Source organism: Pan troglodytes, chromosome 14, assembly GCF_028858775.2.
Source record: "Pan troglodytes isolate AG18354 chromosome 14, NHGRI_mPanTro3-v2.0_pri, whole genome shotgun sequence".
In the NCBI taxonomy this organism is placed as follows: Eukaryota; Metazoa; Chordata; class Mammalia; order Primates; family Hominidae; genus Pan; species Pan troglodytes.
Window position 1 is genome coordinate 104,428,729 of NC_072412.2, and position 23,397 is coordinate 104,452,125.

The window sequence follows — 23,397 nt, forward strand, 5'->3', positions numbered from 1 at the left end:
GTGATGACTGGCTGGGTCTGAAAAGAGGATTGGGTTAGTCCGGTGAAAGTGAAAGGTGGGGGTGGGAATACGAAGGAAAAGAGAGGAGACAGCCCAGGTTGCAGGAACAGCCCAAGCAAAGGCAAGAGGGTGAAGGCAGCACAGCACGGGAGGATTTACATGTAGTTTGAGGGCCTGGAATCTAAAATCGCAATCAGAGTGGTAAGAGATGAGGCTGTGGAGGTGGGAAGGGATATCTTCACTGAACTGGCACACTCGGAGCTTCCTAAGTCAAACATAAATTAATAATCAACTGTAGATAATTTTATGAGACATAAAAACATATGTAGACACACATCAACTACCATAACAGACAATAAGGTATTATATAAGGAAGATCTTATTACTTGGTATTAAAATGATGGTCTGTGTATCCAAGCAAGATATCTGTATACAGCAGGCTTTCAGGTATATTTTAAGTAGCTCTAGATTTAGTCAGTTATTAAATATATGCCAAACAGAATTTATGGGTGGTCTCCTGAGTCAAATGTTTTTAACTGATAGACTAAGATTGGGGTTTTCTGTTTGTTTGTTTGAGACAGGTCTTGCATGTAAGACGTGCTTGCTTCCCCTTCACCTTCTGCCATGATTGTAAGTTACCTGACGCCTCCTAGCCATGCTTCCTGTTAAACCTGCGGAACTGTGAGTCAATTAAACCTTTTTTCTTTATAAATTACCCATCCTCAGGTAGTGCTTTATAGCAGTGTGAGAACAGACTAATACACCCAGCTTTTTTTTTTTTTTTTTTTTGGTAGGGATAGGGTCTCACTATGTTTCCCAGGCTGGTCTTGAATTCCTGGGTTCACATGATCCTCCAGCCTCTGCCTTCCAAACTGCTGGGATTACAGGTGTGAGCCACCACATCTAGCCTAAACTATGATTCGAATACATGCTATTTTTACTCTTGTGTAGTCAAATTATAAATAAGTGAATAGTTTAATAACAACGAAACCTGAATTTAAGTAGCATATAAGTATTGATATATGATATATGTATGTACCACATGATATAGATAATTGAGCTCATTATGGGAGAACCTGTTATATTTGCTAAAAAAAAAAAAAGATGGGCTTCAACAAGGGAGAGTCTCCAAAATGGCTGGGAAATAGGAAAGTTTGATAAAGTAGATAGAGCTTAGTAAGTAATTATGAAATAAGTCTCACAATTTGATGGTTATCAAGAACTAGGAAATAACAAATCATTCAGTTTTATACTCTACTGAACATTATTTCGTCTTCTTTTCTGACTCAGAGGCCATTCAAATTCTATAGTTTATCAGTCCAAATATCACTTATTATTATAAATAAATGGTATTATACACTATAAAAAGCAGAGTTAGCACAGATTTTACCCAATAACAAACTAAAAATAGCTTTTATATGACAAAAGTAAGTCCATCTCTCATATAAGTAGAGTGTGGATTACTGAACATTAAATCCTAATTTAGTAAGCTATATTATTCAAGTTAATGTCAACTCTATACCTAATCCTTTACGGCTTCTCCATCAAGTAACAATTCTTTGAATAGAAATAACTGGTAATCACCGGCAGTTAAGTTTGAGAGACCATACATCAATACAAAATTATTCAGTCACAAAGACCAAGACACAATAACTAAACATTGGAGCATATATGAATAACATTTTCAGCAGAAATTCCAGTTATTAATTTACTTTAAATTCTCAGCAATCATTGCACCTGAAAACCAGAACAAATCCAGACAAAGGTCAGATAGTGATAACCTTATAGAGCAGTCATATGGAGTGCCTGATGGTTTTACCACTTTGCTTACAATTTAAATTCCAAGATATTTTTTCCCATATTGTTGACATATGCAAAGAACTGTTAAGTAAAAGCTGGTTGGGGGAAAATATTTTATAATATATTTATATTTTTAATATTATAAAATATGTTATAATATTTAAGTCTAGGCTAATATTTTATGATATTAGCCTAGACTTAAAAGGAACTCAGTGCAGCAAGTTCATAAGCCATCAAGGAAGCTTTTAGAAATGTAATTAGCCAGGCCCATTTTAGTGTGCCACAGTGATGCAATTGAAGGCACTGAGCATCTGTCTCTGGAAACAGCACACTAACACTGTGTGTGTGTGTGTGTGTGCGCACACATGTGCATGAAAATGCCTGCATGAGCCTATGTCTGTGCAGGGTTATTTAAACATTTTTTCATTGAGATACCATTTGCTCTATTTTAGGATTAATTTAACTAACCTTACCTATGAAGCTAGATGCCATCGGTATTACCTACCATTTGGGAATAACTGCAAATGTGTGACCTGGCTTAGGCAACAGCGTGCTATCACAGCATAATGCGCATTTCTACTATATCATCATTTCCCAAGGTACGGTTGAGGACCACTTACATCAGAATAATCACCTTGGATGCTTATTAAAATACAGATTCCCGGGCCCCACACCCACCCAACAAAATCTGGGTTTGGGGGGTAAGGATGGGAATCTATATTTGTAGCAGGGATCCAACTAATTCCTAAGAACCTGAAAGCTTGAGGATTCTTGCACTGGATGAAACTCTCTGAGGCAGGGACTTTCACTTACACATTCCTGAGCTAGCACACGGCACATGGCCAGTCTATGGAATTCATCAACATATGTCAATCTAGAAATTTCCAAGTCATGAAGAACTCAGACAACTTCCAGTTCAGACTGGAGGGACTGTGGTTGAGGTGTTTCTCCTCAGAGGGCAGAAAGCAGCAGCAGAAGTGTAGTGTGCTACGGCAGGGATCACAGCTTACTTGCTCTCAGACCTCTGGCCCCCAGCTCAGTGCCAAGGAAGCCCAGTCCACATTTGCAAAATGAAGTAGGGCAGTATGTGCTGGCATCCGGCAAAGGCAGAACAGCTACCCAAACTCCACTGGCCAAGTTCCCTACTCACTGCCACTACTGTTGTGGAGAATCGCTGTGACACTGAGGATGTGCCATGTGACTTTCACGGCTCCAGGACCACTGTCAGCCAAGGGTAAAGTGGACATGAGCTAGCTCTAAAGGTTTAACCACCACGCTTGGATGAGACGTAAACAGTAATCCCTGAATATGTTCTGTTGATGTCTCTATCTCCTGGGATAGTCTATGGATATAAACACTTAATGCTTCTTACTGGCAACTATTCCTGAATAGAAACAATTTTGACTAATAGAAGCCAGAGACTGGCCTAGTTAAGTTCATATAATGTTTATTACATTCAGCAGCAATTCTGCAATGGCAAGACCTGCTGTTCTGTAAAACAACAGTTTTGTGTGCTAGATACAGTCAGTTCTCGTCATCTGAGGTAGTTATGTTCTATAAAGTCACTGTGAATTAGTGAATGCTTGTCCGCTTCCTAGGGAAAATGCAAGCTTCAGTTCCTGGGAGCCTCTGGTTACAACATTTTCATTAACCAATCAATACCTAAACTTGTTTTATGTGTTTTGTTTAAAGACATCTAACTAAATATATATTGTTGATTCATTAACATTAAATATATAGCCAACAGCACTAGAACTCACACTTGAACAAAGCTTATGTAACTTACACATGGCAGTGTTCTTGCACTTAGGAACCCCAGAAAGCCATTCTAAACAGCAAACCGCCAACAAAATCCACACAAATGTGAAAAACATGGCATAAAGTAGACCACCAAAAGGGGGCCTGTTCATGGTGTTACAGGAAAGGGGTCCCACTCCAGATCCCAAGAGAGCGTTCTTGGATCTAGTGTAAGAAAGAATTCAGGGCAAGTCCACAGTGCAAAGTAAAAGCAAGTTTATTAAGAAAGTAAAAAGTGGTGAAAGTACAGCTACTCCATAGACAGAGGAGGCTGTTCCTGAAAGTAAGAGGAGGAACACATCCACCCCAGGTACATTACCCGTATATATGGGGAGATGTGCTCTGCCATGAGGATCTGTGATAAAGGATTAATTTTCTTAATTACTGTATTTTGCAAAAATCGATATTATTAGCTTTAAAGAAAAATCAGGAACGCCTTTCTTCTCCAGATATTGAGATATCTGGACACTCTCAAGTCTGGGTCTGTCTAGTAAACATTATTAATTTGATCCCTTAACCATAAACATCTAGAGGCTCAGAATGCCTGACCTTCTGGGAAAGCAGCCCAGCAAGTCCCAGCCTCATTTTCCTAGCCCTCACTCAAGATGGAGTCAGTCTGGTTTGAACACCTCTGACAATGGGATGAGAGCTGCAACAAGAAGCAGAGTGTTGCCTGGTTCGGCCTCAGCTGGAAACATAGTTGAGTGGTAAAATCTTTTGATGCTCTGTACATATCCCTGAATGACCACAAAAGTACCAAGGAGTATTGATTTGGAGGCTACAAAGAAATTTCAGCAGATAGGTGGATAATGAGGATCACGTGTACTTTCTACTTTTCCCTCTGGAGCTCCTCTGGGCCCTGTTCTCCTGGGCTCTGCTCTGAGAAGCAGACACTGCAGGACTCGTGCATGGTGACTTCCTGTCTGGTTGCTGTTGAGTTTGGCCAAGGATAGGCCCCAGTAGGAGGCTGGGGGGCAGGAGGAGAGTGAGGTGGGCAGTTACTCCTTCCCTCCCTGCGTGGGTGCCCTCAGGAGTCCTTTACTAAAAAGCTCACAGGTCCTGCCAGGTGGTCCTTCTATGTAATTTCTCCCTTTCTCCCTAAGGTTAAGGGGTGACGCCCAGCTGCTGCTAACCTCGGGGCACTGCAACATCCCTTGTCGGCTTCCCTAAACCCTCTCTGAACTTTTAAAAACAGTTCCTTTCTTAGACTTTCTTCAATCTCCCAACTATGCTACCTGCATCCTTCCAGGACCTTGGTACTGCATTCGTTAACAAGGGAGGGATCTCAGAACTACAAGGGCCATGGGGAATTTTGACACCACAGGAAACTCTGAATTCTTCAATCTACACAGGCTCAGTCTTGCAAAACAAAATTGTGAATAGGAATTGGAGGTTTCTCTTTATTAATCAAAAGCAGCTGGAAAGGAGTCTGCTCTTCGGATCAGAATCAAGGAAGGTGGAATTGGTGCCAATAAAAACTCATCTGAGGCCTGCTGCTAAGAGAATTGAGTATTTTTAGGTAGTGTCCCTTAAAAATCACTTTAGAGAACATCTCAGGCATTTAATTATATCTAATAATGTAGATGAAAAGGGCAATGATTTTTATTCAACTGTGTTATACACTTATTTCCCATCAGATTTTCCCCAAAGTCCTTCCTCTCTGGCAGAGATTTTCATCTCTCTTTTTCTTGCAACATCCTGGCAGCCAATGCAAAAACGTGCCTGGTAATTTCTGCTTTCCTGTCTTTTAGAACATGTTAGTCTTTCTGCTTCCCGTTAGTTTCAATCTGGATGTGCAAGGCTTGCTCAGGACTTTATAACCCTGCTGTGTCACATCCTAATCACCACAGATTGTCATGTACTATGGACCTTGTTAAAGATTTACTAAGTTTATGCTTCAAGGACAAGGTGACGAATCCGTCTTCTGAAAATAGCTGATAAAGGGGTCCTTGTCACAGGCTTAGTTATTACTTAGAGGGGACTCCATTCACAATTTCCCCAAGGCTGTCTGCACTTGATTTCACAGGCTAATTCATTAGGCTCTAAGATAATAACTATCTCAGCCTGTTACTCAATCAGATGAGCAAATGCAAGCTTCATTTTATCAGCTCTGCAGGATAGGCCACTAAAAATAGTCTACTTTCCAATCTTTAATTGTTCCTGGCATCGTTGCTTTCCTTATCTAATTCCAAACAAAATGGTACACTCCAGAGGTCTGACTTGGCAGAGGCGCCAGGGTGGTTTCTGCAAGGAGACAATGCAGTCATGCCTCTTCTCAGAGAAAAACTCAGTTGAAATTCGCCTGAAGCGAGGAGTTCAAAGCCAAGAGTATGTGGGCCTTGATCCTTCAGTGGCAGGTTTCATATATGAGAGTAAAAAGTAAAACAAACAAACAAACAAACAAACAAACAAAAAAGACCATCCACCCAGGCCTTTCAAGGTGGAGAAACAGCAGAACTGTTAAAACCATGTAATAACCAATCTATTTCTTTTTTTGTAGGATACCTAGAAAACTTTATTGGGGTTTAAATTATCTTAATATTTAAACATGAAGTACACTCAATATGTTATCCTTTTAATTCATGCTTAGTTTTTAATTTTGAGGGCCATTTGAGACTAGACAGTTTACAACAGTGGTTCTTAAACTCTTTGAGCTCAAGACCCCTTCGTAGATTTTAAGAATTATTGAGGACCTCAAAGTTTATGTGACTGTTCTCTCTCAATATTTACAATACTAGATATGAAAACTGAAACAAAATTAAGATTTACTTATTAATTTAATGAAAACAATAAACCTATTACATATTTTAAAAATAGCATTTGTAAATAAAAAAGGATATTTTTTCCAAAAAAAAAGAGTGAAGAGTAATAGTATTTTCCATTTTTACAACTCTCTTTACTGTCTGATTTTGCAGGATAAGCCCAAATGTGCATCCATTCTGCACACAGCCTGTTTGACAGGCTGTTTGGGTCATTGCGTACAAAGAAAACCCAGCCTCATAGACATTCAGTAGCAAGAGTACCGCCTCAAAGACTCGCTGAAAGGTTCCAGGACCATGCTTAGAGAACCACTGACTTATGGCCTAGCTCATGTCATGAGGATGTGTGTTCAAGGGCCTGCCTCCCTGGCATGAGAATGGTTAAAAGCCCCAGTATCAACCGTATGTCACATCGCTGTGGCCCTGGAAATCAGGATGAAGCAGGTGCAGCAGAGGCGGAAGAGACTGACTCCTTTCTTGGCTTGCTCTTCCACTCCATGGGAGAAATTGGACAACTTCAATTTCCTTAAAACATGGGCAGGATTAAAAAGCTTTCCCTCAGCTGTTTCATTCTGCCCTGGGCTGAAGGGAGGCAGGTACACACAAAGAACCCTTCAGGCAGATAGGCATGGCAAAGGAAACAGAGTGAATGAGTGAATGCCAGCAGAAAACTGGCATTTATTCAAATATCTAGTTTTATGTCAAAACTCTCCAGTTACAGATAAGTGGCTGCAAGGCTAACCTGTTTTAGCAAGAAACTGGAATTTGCAGACATTGCTGCGGTGATCTAATGTCAAACTTGCTGGTCTCTGTGGGGGGTGCGACAGGGTGGTCCTGTCTCCTAAGGGCCCACAGGACCTGGGCCACAGCACACAAGTGGAGGCAGGGACCAAGGCCCTAGACAGGGGTTGCTATGACCAGGACCCGAGTCTGGCCTCTCATGCCTTTGAGTTTGCCCTGGGGACATGACTGGTGCTGGAGACATTAATTTAAAAGTCAGATTAAAACTAAGAAAACTCATGAGCCAGAGAAATTAACTGCTATAAAGAATGAGAAACTTTATGACCAATATACTGGAACTTTTACCGGATGCGCTCAAGCACTGAGCCTCACTTCATTACAATCTAGCCCCTCACGATCTCTTTCCAAAGAAAGGAGACACTCCTAGAAGGGGAGAACGGCAGAAGCTTTTGCTGCTCTGCATCAGTTGTCTGGAGAATCATCTCAGTTAGAGCTACGTGTATAAGTAGCAGCTACAGGGAGGAAAAAGCCCTGGTCTGATGCACTAGCAATGCAAACAGCAGGCTCCCAGATACCCCAGTACCCGAAAGCCCACATGAGTTCAAGCACGCACCTCGTTGAAATGGACATCCTGCATCCCCACGTCTTCCATCATGGAGGCCTCCTCGTCGATGTTTGGGGTAATGACCCTGAAGGCGGTGCATCCTTGTCTAAACATGCCTAGGAAGAGAGGGAGGAGGGACAGTCAGAGTTAGGAACCTGAACGTGGGTGAACCCTGAGGGTTTTTCCTGTCCTGTGTGTTTCTGTGTTGAATGAAATAACGGATTTTGAAATCTCTTAGGCACCAGGCCAGCATTCACGGGGGTACCTGGGGCTACTGTGTGCTTTTCTTCCCTATAGTGAACCCTAACCTCTTTCAGTTTCTTTTCCTTATCCCTTTTTATCTACCTTTATTAAAATGTATGCAATATCTAAATATTAAACTATAAACTGAGAAATAGGTATTAAATCAAAGTAATAGTAAAATAACAATAAGTGAAAATTTGTCTTGGTAGGATGACTCGTGCTGAGATACTAAGAAAAACGAAGGCAAAGCCAATATAAGAGAAATATATGATTCAAAAAGAACTGTTTCCTTCAAGCTGTCACCTCACCCACTCTGGCCGGGGAAGAACACATCTCTCAGATGAGAGCTTCCCCACACAACCCAGGTGTAGCTTCATGGCCATAATGGTGAGCAGACAGGCTGCCTTAGCTGGTTCCCACCCCAGAGGCCCCGGGGTGGGTGGCTGGCTGCATCAACAGAGGGCATGGATGCCTGGGCACTCTGATTCTCCAAGAGGAAATGGCGTTAGCTTAGAGGCAGGATCAATGTCTGGGATAAGGATGTGTTTCTTAAGCAATGACAGCCCATTGGGGACCTTTCCTCGTCTTAGAGTCACTGGAAAACAGCTTTAAGTCAGTTGGACCACGTCAGCTATGCAAAATGATCAAGTGAAGAAGGGCATGAGATGTTCCACTACTCTATTTTGAGATAACTGTTCACAATAAAATAAAACAGAAGTAAAAACTTGAATTGAGACTTCTACATTTAGGGAGAAAGAGGAACACAGGGTATTCTGAAATCAAGCCTTGAAAACGGAGATCCTAAAGTCAGAGATTTTTCTGCTGCACGTGATCCCAGGTTTCTACACTATTCATGGATTATCCAGCATCTGCCACTATCCCAGTTTAGTTTTTATTTTGTTATATGGAAACAAGAGTCTCCCATGAAAAGCATTAATCTAGGAACTTGAGGATACATTAACATACAAACTGTAAAATTAAAAAAACCAACCACCCATGCTCTAGGCTACATAGTACATTTCACCACATAACTCGGCGCCAATGGAATAACAAAAATGGTGGCCAAGGTGCTTTCCTCTTGTGCCCACAGGAATAGACCACCAGCCAACCAGAGAGCCACAGAGTAGGAGGGAAGGAGAGTGAAGTCTGTCCATGCAAAGTTAAAAGGGCAAATCCCCCACCACGGGAGGGCACGTGACCAGGGCAGGGGGTCCCCGGGGGCTGGGCTGATCCTCAGGCTCACCTCCCCGGCTCCTCCTCAGGCAGGCGCTATGGCTGTGGGGGAGAAGGGGCGGCTCCCACTGGACTGCTTCTAAACATGAGGAAATGCATCACCTGATAAAAGGTCTCAACAGGAAATAGTACCGGTATTAAATGAACATGGAGCCCTTTCAAAATTTTTCTCTTTGGGGCTCTGCTGTTTCATTCCAAATAGCCAGCTGCACCAGAAATATACAGTTTGTGGCCTCGGCATCTTTGGTTTCACACTATTTCTCACTTCGTACATCTATTCCTCATTAGCCCAGATCTGGTGCTGCTGTTTTCTCCCATGTAACTCACGCAGACTACCAGCTTTTCTAAGAACCTCAGTATTCTAAAAATAAATGTCACCATTTGGGGCTGTGCTGATTTTGAAGTGGAAATGAGCACCTGCTGTTTAACCAAAGGGAAACTGTGAAAGAATTCATGGCCTGCTCATCTGGGAACAAACGGAGAGTGCACAAATGAAGCGTCACTCCTCGCCCCCTCTCCTTCCTCTGGGAGATAAGGTTTCCATCAGAAAGGCTGCCTTCTTAGACAATAAAGCCAGCTGGGCTGCGTTGCAGAAATGCTGTCTGATAATCTCCCGTTACAACTTTTTGATTGCCTAAATGTTCCAGTGGGAACTATCTTAAGGGAAAAATAGTATCTTCTTAGCTCTAGATTTGGCCAGATGCAAAACTCATTAGCTAGTTTTTGCAGAGTGAAGCTATCAGAGGAGGTTACATGACAACATGCCATCTACTTTTCTGTCTAGTCCTGGCATTTCTGCTGTGCCCACCAATTCAAGCAAACATCACGCCAGGGGATAAAACAACGAATACACTTCACAAACACACAAATCCCCACCTTCCAATCTTCCTGAATGGCTCTCACTTGTCTGCTGCTTTGTGTGGTTTTATACTAATTAATTTCACAAAACATGGGAATAATTCCTTACCTTTCCGTGTGAGATATTCTGCCACTAGGGCTGTTACGTGGACATAGCACATTGCTGCCTATAATAGAAGACACATGCCTCAGAATCACCATTCATAACAGCAAGTCATAATGCTCCCACACAGACAGAAATCTAATCAATGTATGAACGTATATATTAGATCTCAATGCACCAGCTAGTATTTCTAATAGCTGATATCTTACCTTTTGAAGAGAGTGGAATCACTCACATAAGCTGAAAATTTGAAATTAATTGGGAGTTGAGATAAATGGCAGTAAATTTGCTAAGGCTTGTTTCTATACAGAATTATTACATTTGTAAAGTAAAAGATAAAAGCAGCATTTTCCTCTTACTATACCTAATACTTCTGCATCATTTCTCTCAAAGCGAAAAGAGGATGCTTTGAAGAAAACATGTGCTCCTCCCTAGATTCTGAGAGAATGGCTCAAATTTCAGGTGCTAATATATTTTTCGCTTGACTTAAAAATTAAGAGCAAGTTATAATTTTTTCCAAATATAAAATTCTAAATAAAAATCATAATTTAATCTCAAATAGGTAACATTATACATATCTTAAATTGAAAGAAAAAAGAAATTTTTTCACCAAATTGCCATGGTGTTATAAAGATCAAAGACAGCTGTTAGAAGCGAACCCGCTGCAAGGTTCTAATGCATGCGGTTCTGTGCCTGTCAGCGGGGTGAGCACCACCACGTGGTGCCCTCCTCTAGACCCTCACCCCTAGCTAGCCAACACACACCAGCAGAGGCTGCTCCACGTGCACGTGTGTCAACGAATGTTAGCAGCGTGGCATGCACTCTGATGTGTGCAGAGAGAACTCTGTTGGAGAGTGGAGTTATGTACTGTCCAGTCCTCAGAGGCAGAGTTCATGCCTCCCACGTATGTCCCTCTTGCAGTGCACAGCAGAGCTGACACTGTGTCCCCAGAAGGGAATGCTGGAATACCTACTGCATCCACAAAAGGAAATGGACTACCTCACAGAGGAGAAAGCAACACCTGTCATTACCTTAAATAACAGGAGGAATTCATTTGATCATAAAATAGCTGAATTTTAGAACTACAGAGGAATTTTGATGTGTATTTTAATTAGCAGGAGACTGTATGAATAGGTTTAAGAGCTTAAACAATGCTCTTTGTTGACAAAAATAACCCCTTACAATTTGTTTTAAATTATTAAAATGCTCAGCTAACTATGAAGTCACCCTAAGCTTCACACTGTTTAAAGTTTTGCATACTTTTAATTGGTTTTTGATTAATGGAATAACTTTTCTCAAAACTGGCTTTTTAAGTGAATGGGGCCTCACTGGTTTTTTCAAAAACCCATTCAAGCAGCTGGCAGGGCTACTACCTCTGAGAGATCGCCATTTTTGACATGGATCCTGGCCATGCTGTCGAGCCACGTCTTCCTGAGCTCGGGCGTGCTGGCATAGGATTTGGCCAGGCTGTACTGGAGGTCCACCAGCATCTCTGGGTCGTTCTCATGCTCCTTCATCTGGGCGGTGGCCATTAGCACCGTGCGTATCCTTTTGGTTAAGTCCTTCACATCAGAGGAGAAGCTGGTGTGCTAAAACAAGGGTGGAAGAGGAAAGGACACGTGGCTTCCTCTGTTGCTGCCTGTCCACAAGCACCTCAGGTGCTGATGCAGAGTCTCAGGGTGAAACTAACATGGGCCAGGCTACCCACCTTGATGAGCCGGTCACTGTTGGCACAGTTGTTGATGATGGACAGGGACTGCTGGAATCTGGTTCCCCCAATGCCAACAACGTCTGCTATCAGCTGGCTGACAGATATGATGACCTTAGGGACACACAAACATGAGCAAATCAATTTACCTTCAAATGACTGCCCAGGCTGGGCTTCTGCGTTCAGTTAGGATGTGCCTAAGGACCCAGCAAAGTGGGGGTTGGGGGGTGCTTTGAGCAGGGGTCGCTCCAGTGTAGGAAACATATGTCTGAGGTATTTTCTTCCCCTTTAAGAATAATTACAGAAAGTGATTCTGCTATCCTTAAAAAACACTGTTTGCAAAGCAAAATGCTGATCAGGAGAGCAAAGGGAGAAAGAAAATGAGATAAGCCCATCCACTTGGATAGTTACTTACCTATTACCTTCTCTAACCAAGAGGGAGACATGATTTATTTCTCAGTTTTCAGTTTGAACTTAAATGTATTAAATATGCTATGGGTAGATGGTCCTTTGCAATACTTTATCAGAACACGGATAGATTAACTATGCCACAGGGGGCTCTGTCTTTTTTTGGCTCTATGAATAGCACTGCCTTTACCCAGTTGCTTGAGCTAAAGCATGGAGGCCATCTTTATTTTCCTTTTCCTTCACCACACCCAGTTACAATCAGTCACCAAATGTTGTCAACTCAATCTCCTCTTCCTTCTTACCTCACCATCCCTGGTCTAGGATACCATCCTCTCTGACCTAGCTTTGACAATGGTCTCCCTAGCTGAGGTCTAGACTACCCTTGACCCATCATCAACACAGGAGTCCAGAAGATCTGTCCAAATACGCAATGATTTGGATATGCCACCATGGGTCCTCCTCAACTCCTTCTCACCCATATTCTAAACTCCGCAGTAAGGAACATCTCTAGTTCCCCAGACGGGTGCTTCCCCGTGGTTCACTGTGGCCTAGAACATGCTCACTGATCTTCAACCATGAGCCCCTATGCATCCTTCACATCCTCTAGGTGCCCCTCCTGATACACTCAAGTTCCTCTACAATAACAGTGGTCACACTTGTACTCTCAGAGTTCCAGGGCTTGTCTGTAACCTCCATTAGACTACACTCCATGAGGGCTGGGAGAGGGTTGTTTTGTTCATGGTTGTATCCACGAATCCTATGGGGACAATAAATATTGTTTTAAAAAAAAGGGTTAAATACAGAGATGGAAAAGGGACACCTACTGTGTGTTTGTAGAAAAAGAGAGTTTACAAAAATACACAAGTTTGGTCATTATCTTGGCTGGCTCTCAGAGCAGAGAATTTAGGATGCTTTAATTCTGCAGAGATAGTAGATGTGTCAGCAGATAGAGGACAGAAAAGAACCACTTCGGCTGGGCTTTTTGTTCCTTACCTAAAATGTTTACTATTAAGCATCCTCACATAGGTTCTAATACTTCTTGATTCAATGGAATTTTAGTCAGTCCAATATTGATTCAATATTTAAATGTCAATTTACCAACAGAAACGCATCTCGGGCCCATATCTTATAGTAATGGAACATGAAATAAACCAAACCAGCAAATGTGGCTTCCCAGTTTTCCAGATCTTGCAGTATCTTTATGACAAGGTAAATTGGTTAATGTGATACTCAAAGTTTTCCTGATACAGCAGGATTCTACAGAGTAAATCTGTATTGGAAAGCTAAACCACACGCACTTGCAAATGTGTCCGGACAAAGGACTTCTTTCCAGTGTAATCAAAGTTGTTCCTCATCAGGAAGTAGAGCAGCTGGGAGGCCTCTGTCCTGATGGAGCTCAGCTTGGAGTTACAGCACTTGAGAATCTCGTAACACAGAGCCGCACACATGTCCGCTCTCCCTTCATAGAATGTTGAGGGAAACTAGACAGGATGAGAGGAAGCAGATAAACCACAGACAGGTCAGTGCTCAGTAACGTACCCTTCAATTCTGAGGGAAGAAGGAAAACATCTAACCACTGCCCATGAAGCAACTTACCTTATAAATTAAGGACCTTAAGGCAGTGAAGACATTTTTTAAAGCCGTTTCAGACTGATGTTTTTGAAGAAAACACAGGTAGACATCAAAAACTTTTTTCATGAGAGGATTATGTCCATGGTCGGCCAGGAGCTGGTTCTTAAAACACACATTGACGGCTGTGTTAGACATACCAGTCACCTCTAGTAGGTTTCACACAATTTCAGGCTCAAGAATTACATTTTCTAAGTATTAAGACAACCTATACTTTAAACAAACTCTGCCTTGAATCCTCTAGGAAAGTACAGAATTCTTTTGTAGAACAAGCAAATCTATCAATACATTTATGTTTTGGGGATGAACCTCCCAGCAAACTAACAGAGTTGAAAGGAACACTTGCTTAGTACGGACTGGGCTTCTATTTATTAATATGTACTCATTTTTACTGTCTACCAGCAGCTGATACAGAGGTGCCATTTGTGACATCTTAATTCCAACAGAGAAGTGCCATCACAGGTATGCGATAATTATAGATGGGAAAAAGTACTCAAGTAAGGTATATGAAACAGGTCTTCAAAAAGGGAAAAGTGATCTCCCCAGGCCTCTAAGGCACTCTGCTAAGCTATGAATAATCAGAGAGTTTGGTAAGGTGGAAAGTGTACAGGCTTTGGTCAGGTACCACTTATCATAGGCATGGATTTGCACAGGTAAACTGAGTCTCAGCATCCTCATCTGTAAAATGATGACCCTAAAACTGACCTTGAGCAGCGACTGTGAAGACATGAGATCAAGTGTAGAAACCATCTGACGCATGCTTTGGTCTAGCTCAGTAGGCGGTATCTAGTAGGGTTTTGACATTTGTGGATTTTACTTATCAAAGAAAACAAGAAGACTACAACTTGCTTCTAGTCATTCAAGATTTCCTCATGTCAGTAGAAAATTCACACAAATTAAACACTTTGGAAGCCTGGTTGGCTACAATTCCCATCAACTGTAGAATATACACAGCAGCTAGAGGTGTGGCCCAGCAAGCAGCCAGGATGAACTTCATGTCTAATGTGCACAACACTAAATGACACACCACCACCTTCCAATACAGACAAGCTGTCTGAACAAAGCTCTGTCGGGGAACGATAGGTGTGTGCATTCTGCACAAGTAGGCAGATTTGACATTAATAAAAAAAATGTCAAGAGGCCAGTATCTCAAACCAATCTTACAATTTGGCCAAAGGAACAGGGGTAACTTATGTCCATATAATTTTGCTACATAGCAAATTATGGTTGCAGTCATAGTTTCAGAGCAAGATCTACCTTGTCTTGTTGTTGGAGGGAAATTTTTCCTCAAGGAGTAAGTTTTTGTTTTTTTTTTTAGGTCCAGTGAATTGTAAATCTATCACAGCTGGCAGAACACCTGGAATTCACAGTGATCTTTCTATCATGAAATACTAAGGTACCATATTGAATTCCATCATGTGAAAGGGGAGCAATTTAATGAGCAGAAAGTGGGACTAATTAAATGAATATGATCTAATTCTCAACCATGAGAATTAGTTCTCAACCATGATCTAATTCTCAACCAAAAAAAAAAAAAAAAAGTGATTTCCAGTGTTTGGGGAACTGCTTACAAGTTTTATCTATGAATGCCATTTTCTCAGGACCTGTAGTTTGAAAGCCTTGCTTTCCTCCAATGAATTTACATTCCTAATTATGACTGGATTAAGGTTTGGGTGAATCTGGAGGTGAGCTTTCATTTCTTAGCACTCTTTGCTGAGGCTATCCAGGAGATACGGTTTCTACAAAAATTCCCAAGCTTCCAAGTTCTGCTGTCTGAACTGGCCCGTGTTTCTAATGTTTCTCCACCTTTCCCATGTTCCTCTACTTCAGTTCAATTTCTCCTCCTTTTCCTCTCTATGGTCATGGCCTTTACTTCTCATTTTCAGGATTCAGTCCTCTTCAGCCCTGATCTCAAAACTTGTTTGCAAGAATGGAGTTAAAGCTCATTTACATTATGTATCCCATAACCTGTTGTAAACCTCAAATATATACAATAAAATTTATTTTTAAAAAGACGTAAATAACCTCCACTTAAACAGGTAAAGGACCTTTTGTCCCAGACACACCCCGGTTTCCTAACTACTTGCTTTTATTTTCCAATCACTTTTCTTCCCTCTCTTTCTGTGTCTCCCTGCTGCTTTCTCATCAAATAGAAGGTAACATACACTAAATACAAACACATCTTTGAACATTCAGAAAGCCTCACAGGGGACAAAAAGAGCAAAACACAAATCACCCTTAACTGTTCCACTCAGAAATATCCACAGATAACAAGGCAGGGTATCTTATTTCTATCTTTTTATCCCTATAAACTCTTGCTGAAGATGGGAAATTTTCACTTAGGAAAGTAAATGACATATTAGAATAATATAAAGGCGTGGCTTATTTCTAGCAATACAGTGGAGACTGCTTCTCTAGGAATTCTCTGTCTTGGATTCAGGTTTGACCATTGTAACATGGTCTCTTATGGTGCTTAATCCAAGAGACGAGCCTTTCAGAAAATGAATGCTCAGTATCAGTAGTTTCTAAAAGATCCAGGAACACAGAGGAAAACAAATCTCGGGTGTCAAAATGAGGTAACTGGAACAAAGTTAATTTAAGACGGCAAACTCTTCCCAGTCAGACAGTTTTATGTACACGATTATTTTAAAATAATGTTAAAAAATCAGTTTGTAGAAGAGCCATTTCTGTTACAGATGCTTGCCAATCACTAAGACGACCTAAGCCTCATGTGTCTGCAGACCAGGCTCATCGTTGTGCAAAGCAGATCACAAGCTGCCTCGCAAGCCTCCGGTGCCCATGTGCTCCTCCCTGTCTTGGTTCCTATTGCTCCTGATTATGTGTTAGTCCTCACTGTGCAGTTCAAATCAAGAAGAGGCACTAAAAATGGAACTGCTAAAAACACATTTCCAGATTAAATCTGTGAACACATTAAAAATATTATAAACTACTTGAAGTCCAGCATTGGTTTGGGATTGTGTCAATAATAGACATTAGAAAAACCATATTTTTCTGCATGTGACAACCTGTTTATAAAACAAACCCTTTTATGTACTAAGTGAGATAACATGTGTGAACGTGTCCAGATTTGTATATATCTGATACCTGCTAAGTGTTTGGTAATTTTCTTCTTCTGTCTGTATAAGAGATCATTCAAATACCTTGATCTTTACTCAACTCACTTCATCTTTCTCTCTCATACACACACACACACAAACACACGCACATCTGTCTTAGTGGTGAACAAGACCTTTGGACAGGCCAGTTGTGTAGTGATCTTGGGCAAATTTCCTAATTTCTCCCAGTCACGATTTCCTCATCTGTAAAATGTGGGATAATTCGATCTACCAGGCAGAGCTGTTGTGAAGATTAATGCCTGAGGCACAGAAGGCACTCAATACATAGCAGGAAGCTCAAGTAATAATAATACCAGAATTCTGAGCTTAAACCTTTCAAACATTTTATCTTATTAGGAAATTGATTTCTGGATTGTCTTTGGCAATTTATTAGATGTGGCCAATTAAGAGAGTCAGTAACCACAGAGCTACACCCGCTAAAGATGACTTTCTTGAATTATGTCAGCTCACTCACTGTTATATCTCTTCTGATATGGTCCAACTGACGCCTGAGTAAATATTTGCAAAGAAAGATCCCAGTGGCTGCGGTGCCAATGGGCCTCTCGTATCTGTGAGTCTAAGCCAGGGAAGCCTGTCTTACCACACGGCCCAGCATCCAGTAATGCCAGAGAGTGCACCATACATTCGCCCACCTCCCAGTTGGGGGGAGGTGAGCTTTAAACAGGAAACATTTTTTGCATGCAGGCATATAAACCTGCACAGAGATCACCTTAGCTCTAGAAGCTCAATCTGCCTTGGGTGTCTCAGGGATCAGGCCCTTTGCCATAGGACCAGTGAGGAGCAAACACAGGTAACAGTGCTACTGTTAACCTGGAATTCACATCTGAACTCCTACTACCTTCCCATTCCGAGACTGGAGGCCAGATATTTAGAGATCCAGGAATAGTGACAAATACTCTTCTTTACAATTATTATTATTATTTTTTTAAACGAAGTCTTGCTCTGTTGCCAGGCTGGAGTGCAGTGGCGTGATCTTGGCTCACTGCAACCTCCGCCTCCTGGGTTCAAGCGATTCCCCTGCCTTAGCCTCCCGTAGCTGGGACTACAAGTGCATGCCACCACGCCTAGCTATTTTTTTGCATTTTAGTAGAGATGGGGTTTCACCATGTTGGCCAGAATAGTCTTGATCTCCTGACCTCGTGATCCGCCTGCCTTGGCCTCCCAAAGTGCTGGGATTACAGGCGTGAGCCACTTCACCAGGCCCCTCTTCTTTACTATTAAGCAAGCAACTTGAAGGGGGCTGAATTAGAACTGCAGGCTGTTCCGTTGTTCAGTAAGGAAACCGTCACTGTTCTCACAGGTGCCTCTCAGACTGCACTTGTGCCCCATGTGCCTGTAGCTCACCCCATGATACTGCTCTGCAGCTCCAGAATTTTCTGCTTATTTACCTGGTGGGGCACAGGCAGAGAGGGGAAGAAGGTGTTGCCGCTGCTGTTCTGAACTTAATGATTCATGTTTGAGACTGATACAGGTGTGCATGGCCAGATATTCACTTTTAAAACCTTCCTTGCCTATTTACTAAGAATTTTTAACTAAAAATACCCAAAAGAAAACAGAGGTTCCGAAGCTTCTTTCACGTTTCTAGTAGAGGCACTGTGATGTTCAGGTCTCACGCCCAGAGTTTCTGATCCAGTGGGTCTGGGGAGTGGCCCAAGGATTTCCATTTCTCACATGCTCCCAGGGCTGCAGTGGCTGCTGGCCAGGACACCACACTCTGAGAGCCCCCGTAGTAGAGGCTCCAGGTAACGAGGCGCTTCTACCCCTGAGCTCATTTTCTTTAAGCTTTCATTTCCCCATCTCTCAACTGGGCTCCTAGTAATGAGTTTCATGGGGACAAGAGAGGGGTGGCGGCTAAGGAGAGTAAAGGTATATAATAATAAAGTGACACGATGTCAGGAAAACTCTCATTATTCTTCCTAATAAAGGAATGTGCTTTATGAGTAGTGGAGACAAGTAAAGCAGAGAATGACTTGGGTCCTATTTCCCAAACACCCTTGCAAATAAGCAAACTGTTCCAATATTTATGGCATATAAACACTCATTCAACTTCTCCTTTCTATGCTAGAAATGGAAGTAATCATTTAGCAAGAATGAGAAGTACTGGGTTCCTAAAAACAGGAGAGTGGCTGAAGAGTCCATCTCCACCTACTTGAATATTACTTGCTAAAACTTAAAAACAAGACAAAAAAAAAAACCCTTTCATTTTCTATCTCCAAAACGTTTTTATCATTTAATGCAGTAACAGATAAAAAACTGAAAACATGAATGTGTCTGTATTTATTGCTCCTTTCTACATAAAATTAAATGCTATAACATTTGGATATATTTAAAGATATTCAAGGCAGAAATGCCTGATTAGGTGCCTATATTCATCATCCTCAAGGTTCGAGCCAAGAGTTAACTGCCTCCAGAGACCATGTTTCCACCATACCCAAGCGCACAGCACACACTGACCAGTTAAATTTTATTTCAGGGCATTCAAGCCATTCACTGTGGAATGATTTCATTAAAGGAATTTAAAGATTAATGGTTTCCTCACAGGGACAAAAATAATTGCTGAAGTAAAAATGCAACATAGTAAGTTTGTGCTCACTGAGCTTACCAAGCAGAATGAATGTGAAAGGTAAAACTAGAACCACGAACAGCAGATTGATACAAACCTTAAACGCCAATGTAAATAGAGAAAGCGTGTCCAGAGCTGTCAGGCAAACCTCAGTAGCAATGTTGGCTTCAAGTAATGACTGGTGCAGAACATCTGCGTCCGAGTGGCCATAGCCTGCATGAATTACAACACAAGATTACTGCCCAGTGGTTCAGAAGGCAAGGCTGGCAGGATGCGGTAGGCACAGTCAACTTTTGATTATTCAGAAGGCCCACTTTGGGACCTTGCCTCTGTGTTTGCCTTTTTTTTTGGGGGGGGGGGCGGGGTGGGAGGGGGAAGGAAGGGAGAAAGTAGTAATAATGTTTCAATACAATTATAACTTTTTTCCCACTCTGAAAGGGCAATAACCACAGCAAACATTTATTATGCACTTGCTGTGTACCAGCCACGATTCTATGAACTTTACACATATTCTCTCATTTAATCCCTCAACAGCCCTGTGAAGTATGAACATTGTTGAACCCTTGGTGGAGATAAGGAAATGAAGGCACAGAAAGGCTAAACTTGTCTAAAGTCATACAGGTAGTAAACAGTGGAGACAGGACTTGGACCAAGACAGGCATTGATCGATTCTACTATCCAGCAGGAGTGCTGGCAGAGGCTAAGATTTCCAAAGCTTCCCATGTAGACGGAGGCAGCAGCACAACACAGGTTAAGAAAATGAGCCTGCGATCAGGCTGCTGGTCACTGAGTCCCACTCTGCCACTCACCAGCTGTGTGGCCTTGGCAAGTTATTTGGCCCCTTTATAACCTCAGCTGCCTCATCTGTAGAATGGGGATAATACAGTATCTACCTCAAAGGGTTGTGGTGAGGATTAAATTTGTTAATATTTGTGAAGCTCTTGGAACAGTGCCTGGCACACATTGAGTGCTATGGAGGTGTTAAGTCAATAACTTCAGGAGCTATGTTATCAGCAAGCTCGTGAATGATAATCAAGAGTTGACTGCGCTGTGCATAGTATTCTACTCGCTTTAAGAAAAAGCATAAAAGCCAACATGTCTGAAAGAAATGTTTAGAAAAAGAAAAGGACTTGAAGAATCTGTCATTTAAATTTAGCTTAGTCACACCTAATTTAAATACAAACGGATATCTTCTATATGTGGCAAAATCAATTTAGTACTGATATAAATGCAATTTGACATACAAGTTGAGATTAAATTATGAAGTGGTATGCATTAGCAGAAATACATATAGGGATGCAAAGATGTTACAGTATTGATCTAGATTACAAAGAAAGATGGCAATATAATAAAACACCATGTAATGTCTTTCTCCAAGGAGCAAAATTAAAGCAACGCCTCATTACTTAAGTAATTTTCCTAATACTCCAGAGAGGAGGACATTTTGTACATAGATCAAGAAAATGAAGTACAGAAAACCTAGGGAATGTTCTTGAGACCAGTAATGGGAAAAAAACAGAATCTACACTCCAAATTCCTTATCCAGGTCACTGTATCATAGTACATATTATTGGGAGAAAATCAAGTAACTAGCTTGACATCATTCTGACTTAAATGTCAGAATTATACAGTGGTTTTTAAAAGGCTACAAAAGAGCTTTAAAAGCTACAGAAGTGCTTTTTAAAATATGATAGAAATGCTGTTGTGTGCTTTTATCCAATGCTGCTTTGCTTTTACAAAGGTGGTGCTGAGATCCTGTTGTGGATCACGTCACTTCCACTCTGCTGCACAGCCAACGTCTCTCCAAATTTAGTGAGGATCTGTAATACATCTTGCACCATGCTAGTTCTATTTCATTTTTTGCTTTTGGGGTACGAAATCTCCCAGAGAAAATAAAGGTGGATATGTTGGGGTACTAATGTTACTTGTACTGCCATGATGGTAAGCCAAGGCATGACTTTATTCAGCGAGGTTTGTTTGGTAAGATACAGAGACAATGAAAGAGGAAAACAGGTCAATGATGACTGTTAAAGTGATCACATACTGTGGTAAGAGGGCACACACAAGAAATACAACACCTGTTATCAGACCAACCAAAATGATCATACAGGTCCAAGGGATCCTTTCCTGAGGGCTACCATTTGCCCCGAATGAGTTTTCGTCTGGGTTCAATTTTAACAAGGAACTGGCTTTATTTTAATTCCTTTCTCTGCAAAGAACTGTCCTTTTCTTGGTCTAGATCACCAACAGGTGAAGTGCATCTAGGTGATGATTACCAATGAGATGGCCTGAAGAACTCCCATAGAATTTAACTACTCCTGGCTGAAAGCCTGCAACAATTAAAAATTAGAATTTGGCCATGTGCTGTTTTAAAACATACCATCAATGGACTATGCTAATTAAGTTATTATATAATTATGTATACACATATGGAAACATGGTACTGGGAAATGTTATTACACCATCTACTCTCCTTTAGAGTCAGATTCATACAGACATCGGTACGCTTGCCTGACTCATACAGGAATCTAAAAGAAATGGTCCTTTTAGCCACATATTGTTATGCTTTGCTTTTCCTCCAACTGTTTCATCTAAAAAATCAGCAGGATTCCTGAGCTAGAGCTATTTTTTTAAATCCCTAAAAATAATTGGCAGCATAGAGAGGCTGAACCAGTCACAGAGACTGAGACTGTCTCAAGGCCTGGAACAGAGCTGTGCAGGAGGAGGACTTGAATCAACAATCACCATGGTATAGACCAACACAGGAAAATGAAGCTGAGCTAGTAAATCCAAGAAGAGGCAGAGAAATTATTTAAACTAAGGGTTGGCAATGTTTTGAAAGCTGATTAAGCAGCTTTTGACCCGGGCAAGTAAGGAGTGCGGTGTGAAGCACACTGATTTCCACTAGGGGGCCGTGGTGCCTGGGGCCCTGCACTGATTCGCTCCAGCCAGGCTCTTCAGGGACAGAGCTGCAGGACTTCTGCAGGGACGTGCTATCTCTGACACACATGCCCCGGGATGCTTTACAGTCCTTCGGATTCACTGCTCAAATTTATACAATTTTCATTCTGTTGTCATTCTGACAAGACTTATTCTAAAGCCCCCAAATCTTTCAAATACTCTGGGGCCACAGATGAAATTTGTCTACACTGAATTAACCTAACGCTGTTCTACAAACTCACGTTACCTGCATAGTTCAAATGAATAATGCTGACACATCGGTGAACCTCCTCCCTCCCCACCACCATGACATCAGAGGTAATGTGGTGGGCAGGACAGAAGCCTGAGGCCACATGCCTTTTCTGAATACCAGAGGACATTTGGGATAGAAGAGTAGGTCAGAGACGTATTCCTATAGGGGGCACTTCCATGTTGACAGCCACCTTCACTCTTTATGCAACCAAAATTCTTGTTTGTATTTTGACTTTTTCCCCCTCTAGCCCATAACATCAATCCAGAAACACAGTAAGTCTTATGAGAAAATATAAATACCAAATAACAAGGAATTTTCTTGCTGAAAGAACTCTCCAAATGTAGAAGACCTAGTCTCCTAGATACCTATTAACTCATGGCATATGGTTTTATTGAGTTCAAACATTTTTGCAAAATATCAAACTGATCAACATCTACACAATCTATTATTCATTTCCATCCAATTTTTATTGCTAAAGAGGTTTTCCTCACAGACTGGCAAAGAGTAGAGAATAGAATAAATAGTGATACCCCAAGGTAAAATTTATATCATTTGATATCTGTCCTTTCATCCACAGACAAAAAAAACGAATATGCTCAGAATGCCTTGTGGAGACACGAG

At 41.5% G+C, this 23,397-nt stretch overlaps 1 protein-coding gene and 1 long non-coding RNA gene across 45 annotated transcripts in view; one reads left to right on the forward strand and one right to left on the reverse strand.

The window, feature by feature from the left end:
• Positions 1–23,397, reverse strand: part of DOCK9 (dedicator of cytokinesis 9) — a 292,970-nt gene that overhangs the window by 23,072 nt on the left and 246,501 nt on the right. For 25 of the 44 annotated variants that reach the window (XM_054665517.2, XM_054665514.2, XM_054665504.2 and 22 more), the window contains 8 exons: positions 19,681–19,796; positions 13,851–13,988; positions 13,553–13,735; positions 11,847–11,960; positions 11,512–11,727; positions 10,145–10,202; positions 9,188–9,256; positions 7,711–7,817 (listed from right to left, as the gene is read on the reverse strand). In XM_054665517.2, coding sequence (XP_054521492.1) covers positions 7,711–7,817; positions 9,188–9,256; positions 10,145–10,202; positions 11,512–11,727; positions 11,847–11,960; positions 13,553–13,735; positions 13,851–13,988; positions 19,681–19,796 — 1,001 coding nt within the window. The remainder of the gene's footprint in view (positions 1–7,710; positions 7,818–9,187; positions 9,257–10,144; positions 10,203–11,511; positions 11,728–11,846; positions 11,961–13,552; positions 13,736–13,850; positions 13,989–19,680; positions 19,797–23,397) is intronic. The other 19 variants (XM_009427176.5, XM_054665524.2, XM_009427170.5 and 16 more) reach the window with 1 other exon arrangement.
• LOC107967966 (uncharacterized) lies at positions 607–16,832 on the forward strand. Its single transcript, XR_002939062.3, has 4 exons — positions 607–681; positions 14,289–14,345; positions 15,202–15,279; positions 16,580–16,832. It is a non-coding gene; the product is annotated as an uncharacterized LOC107967966 (long non-coding RNA).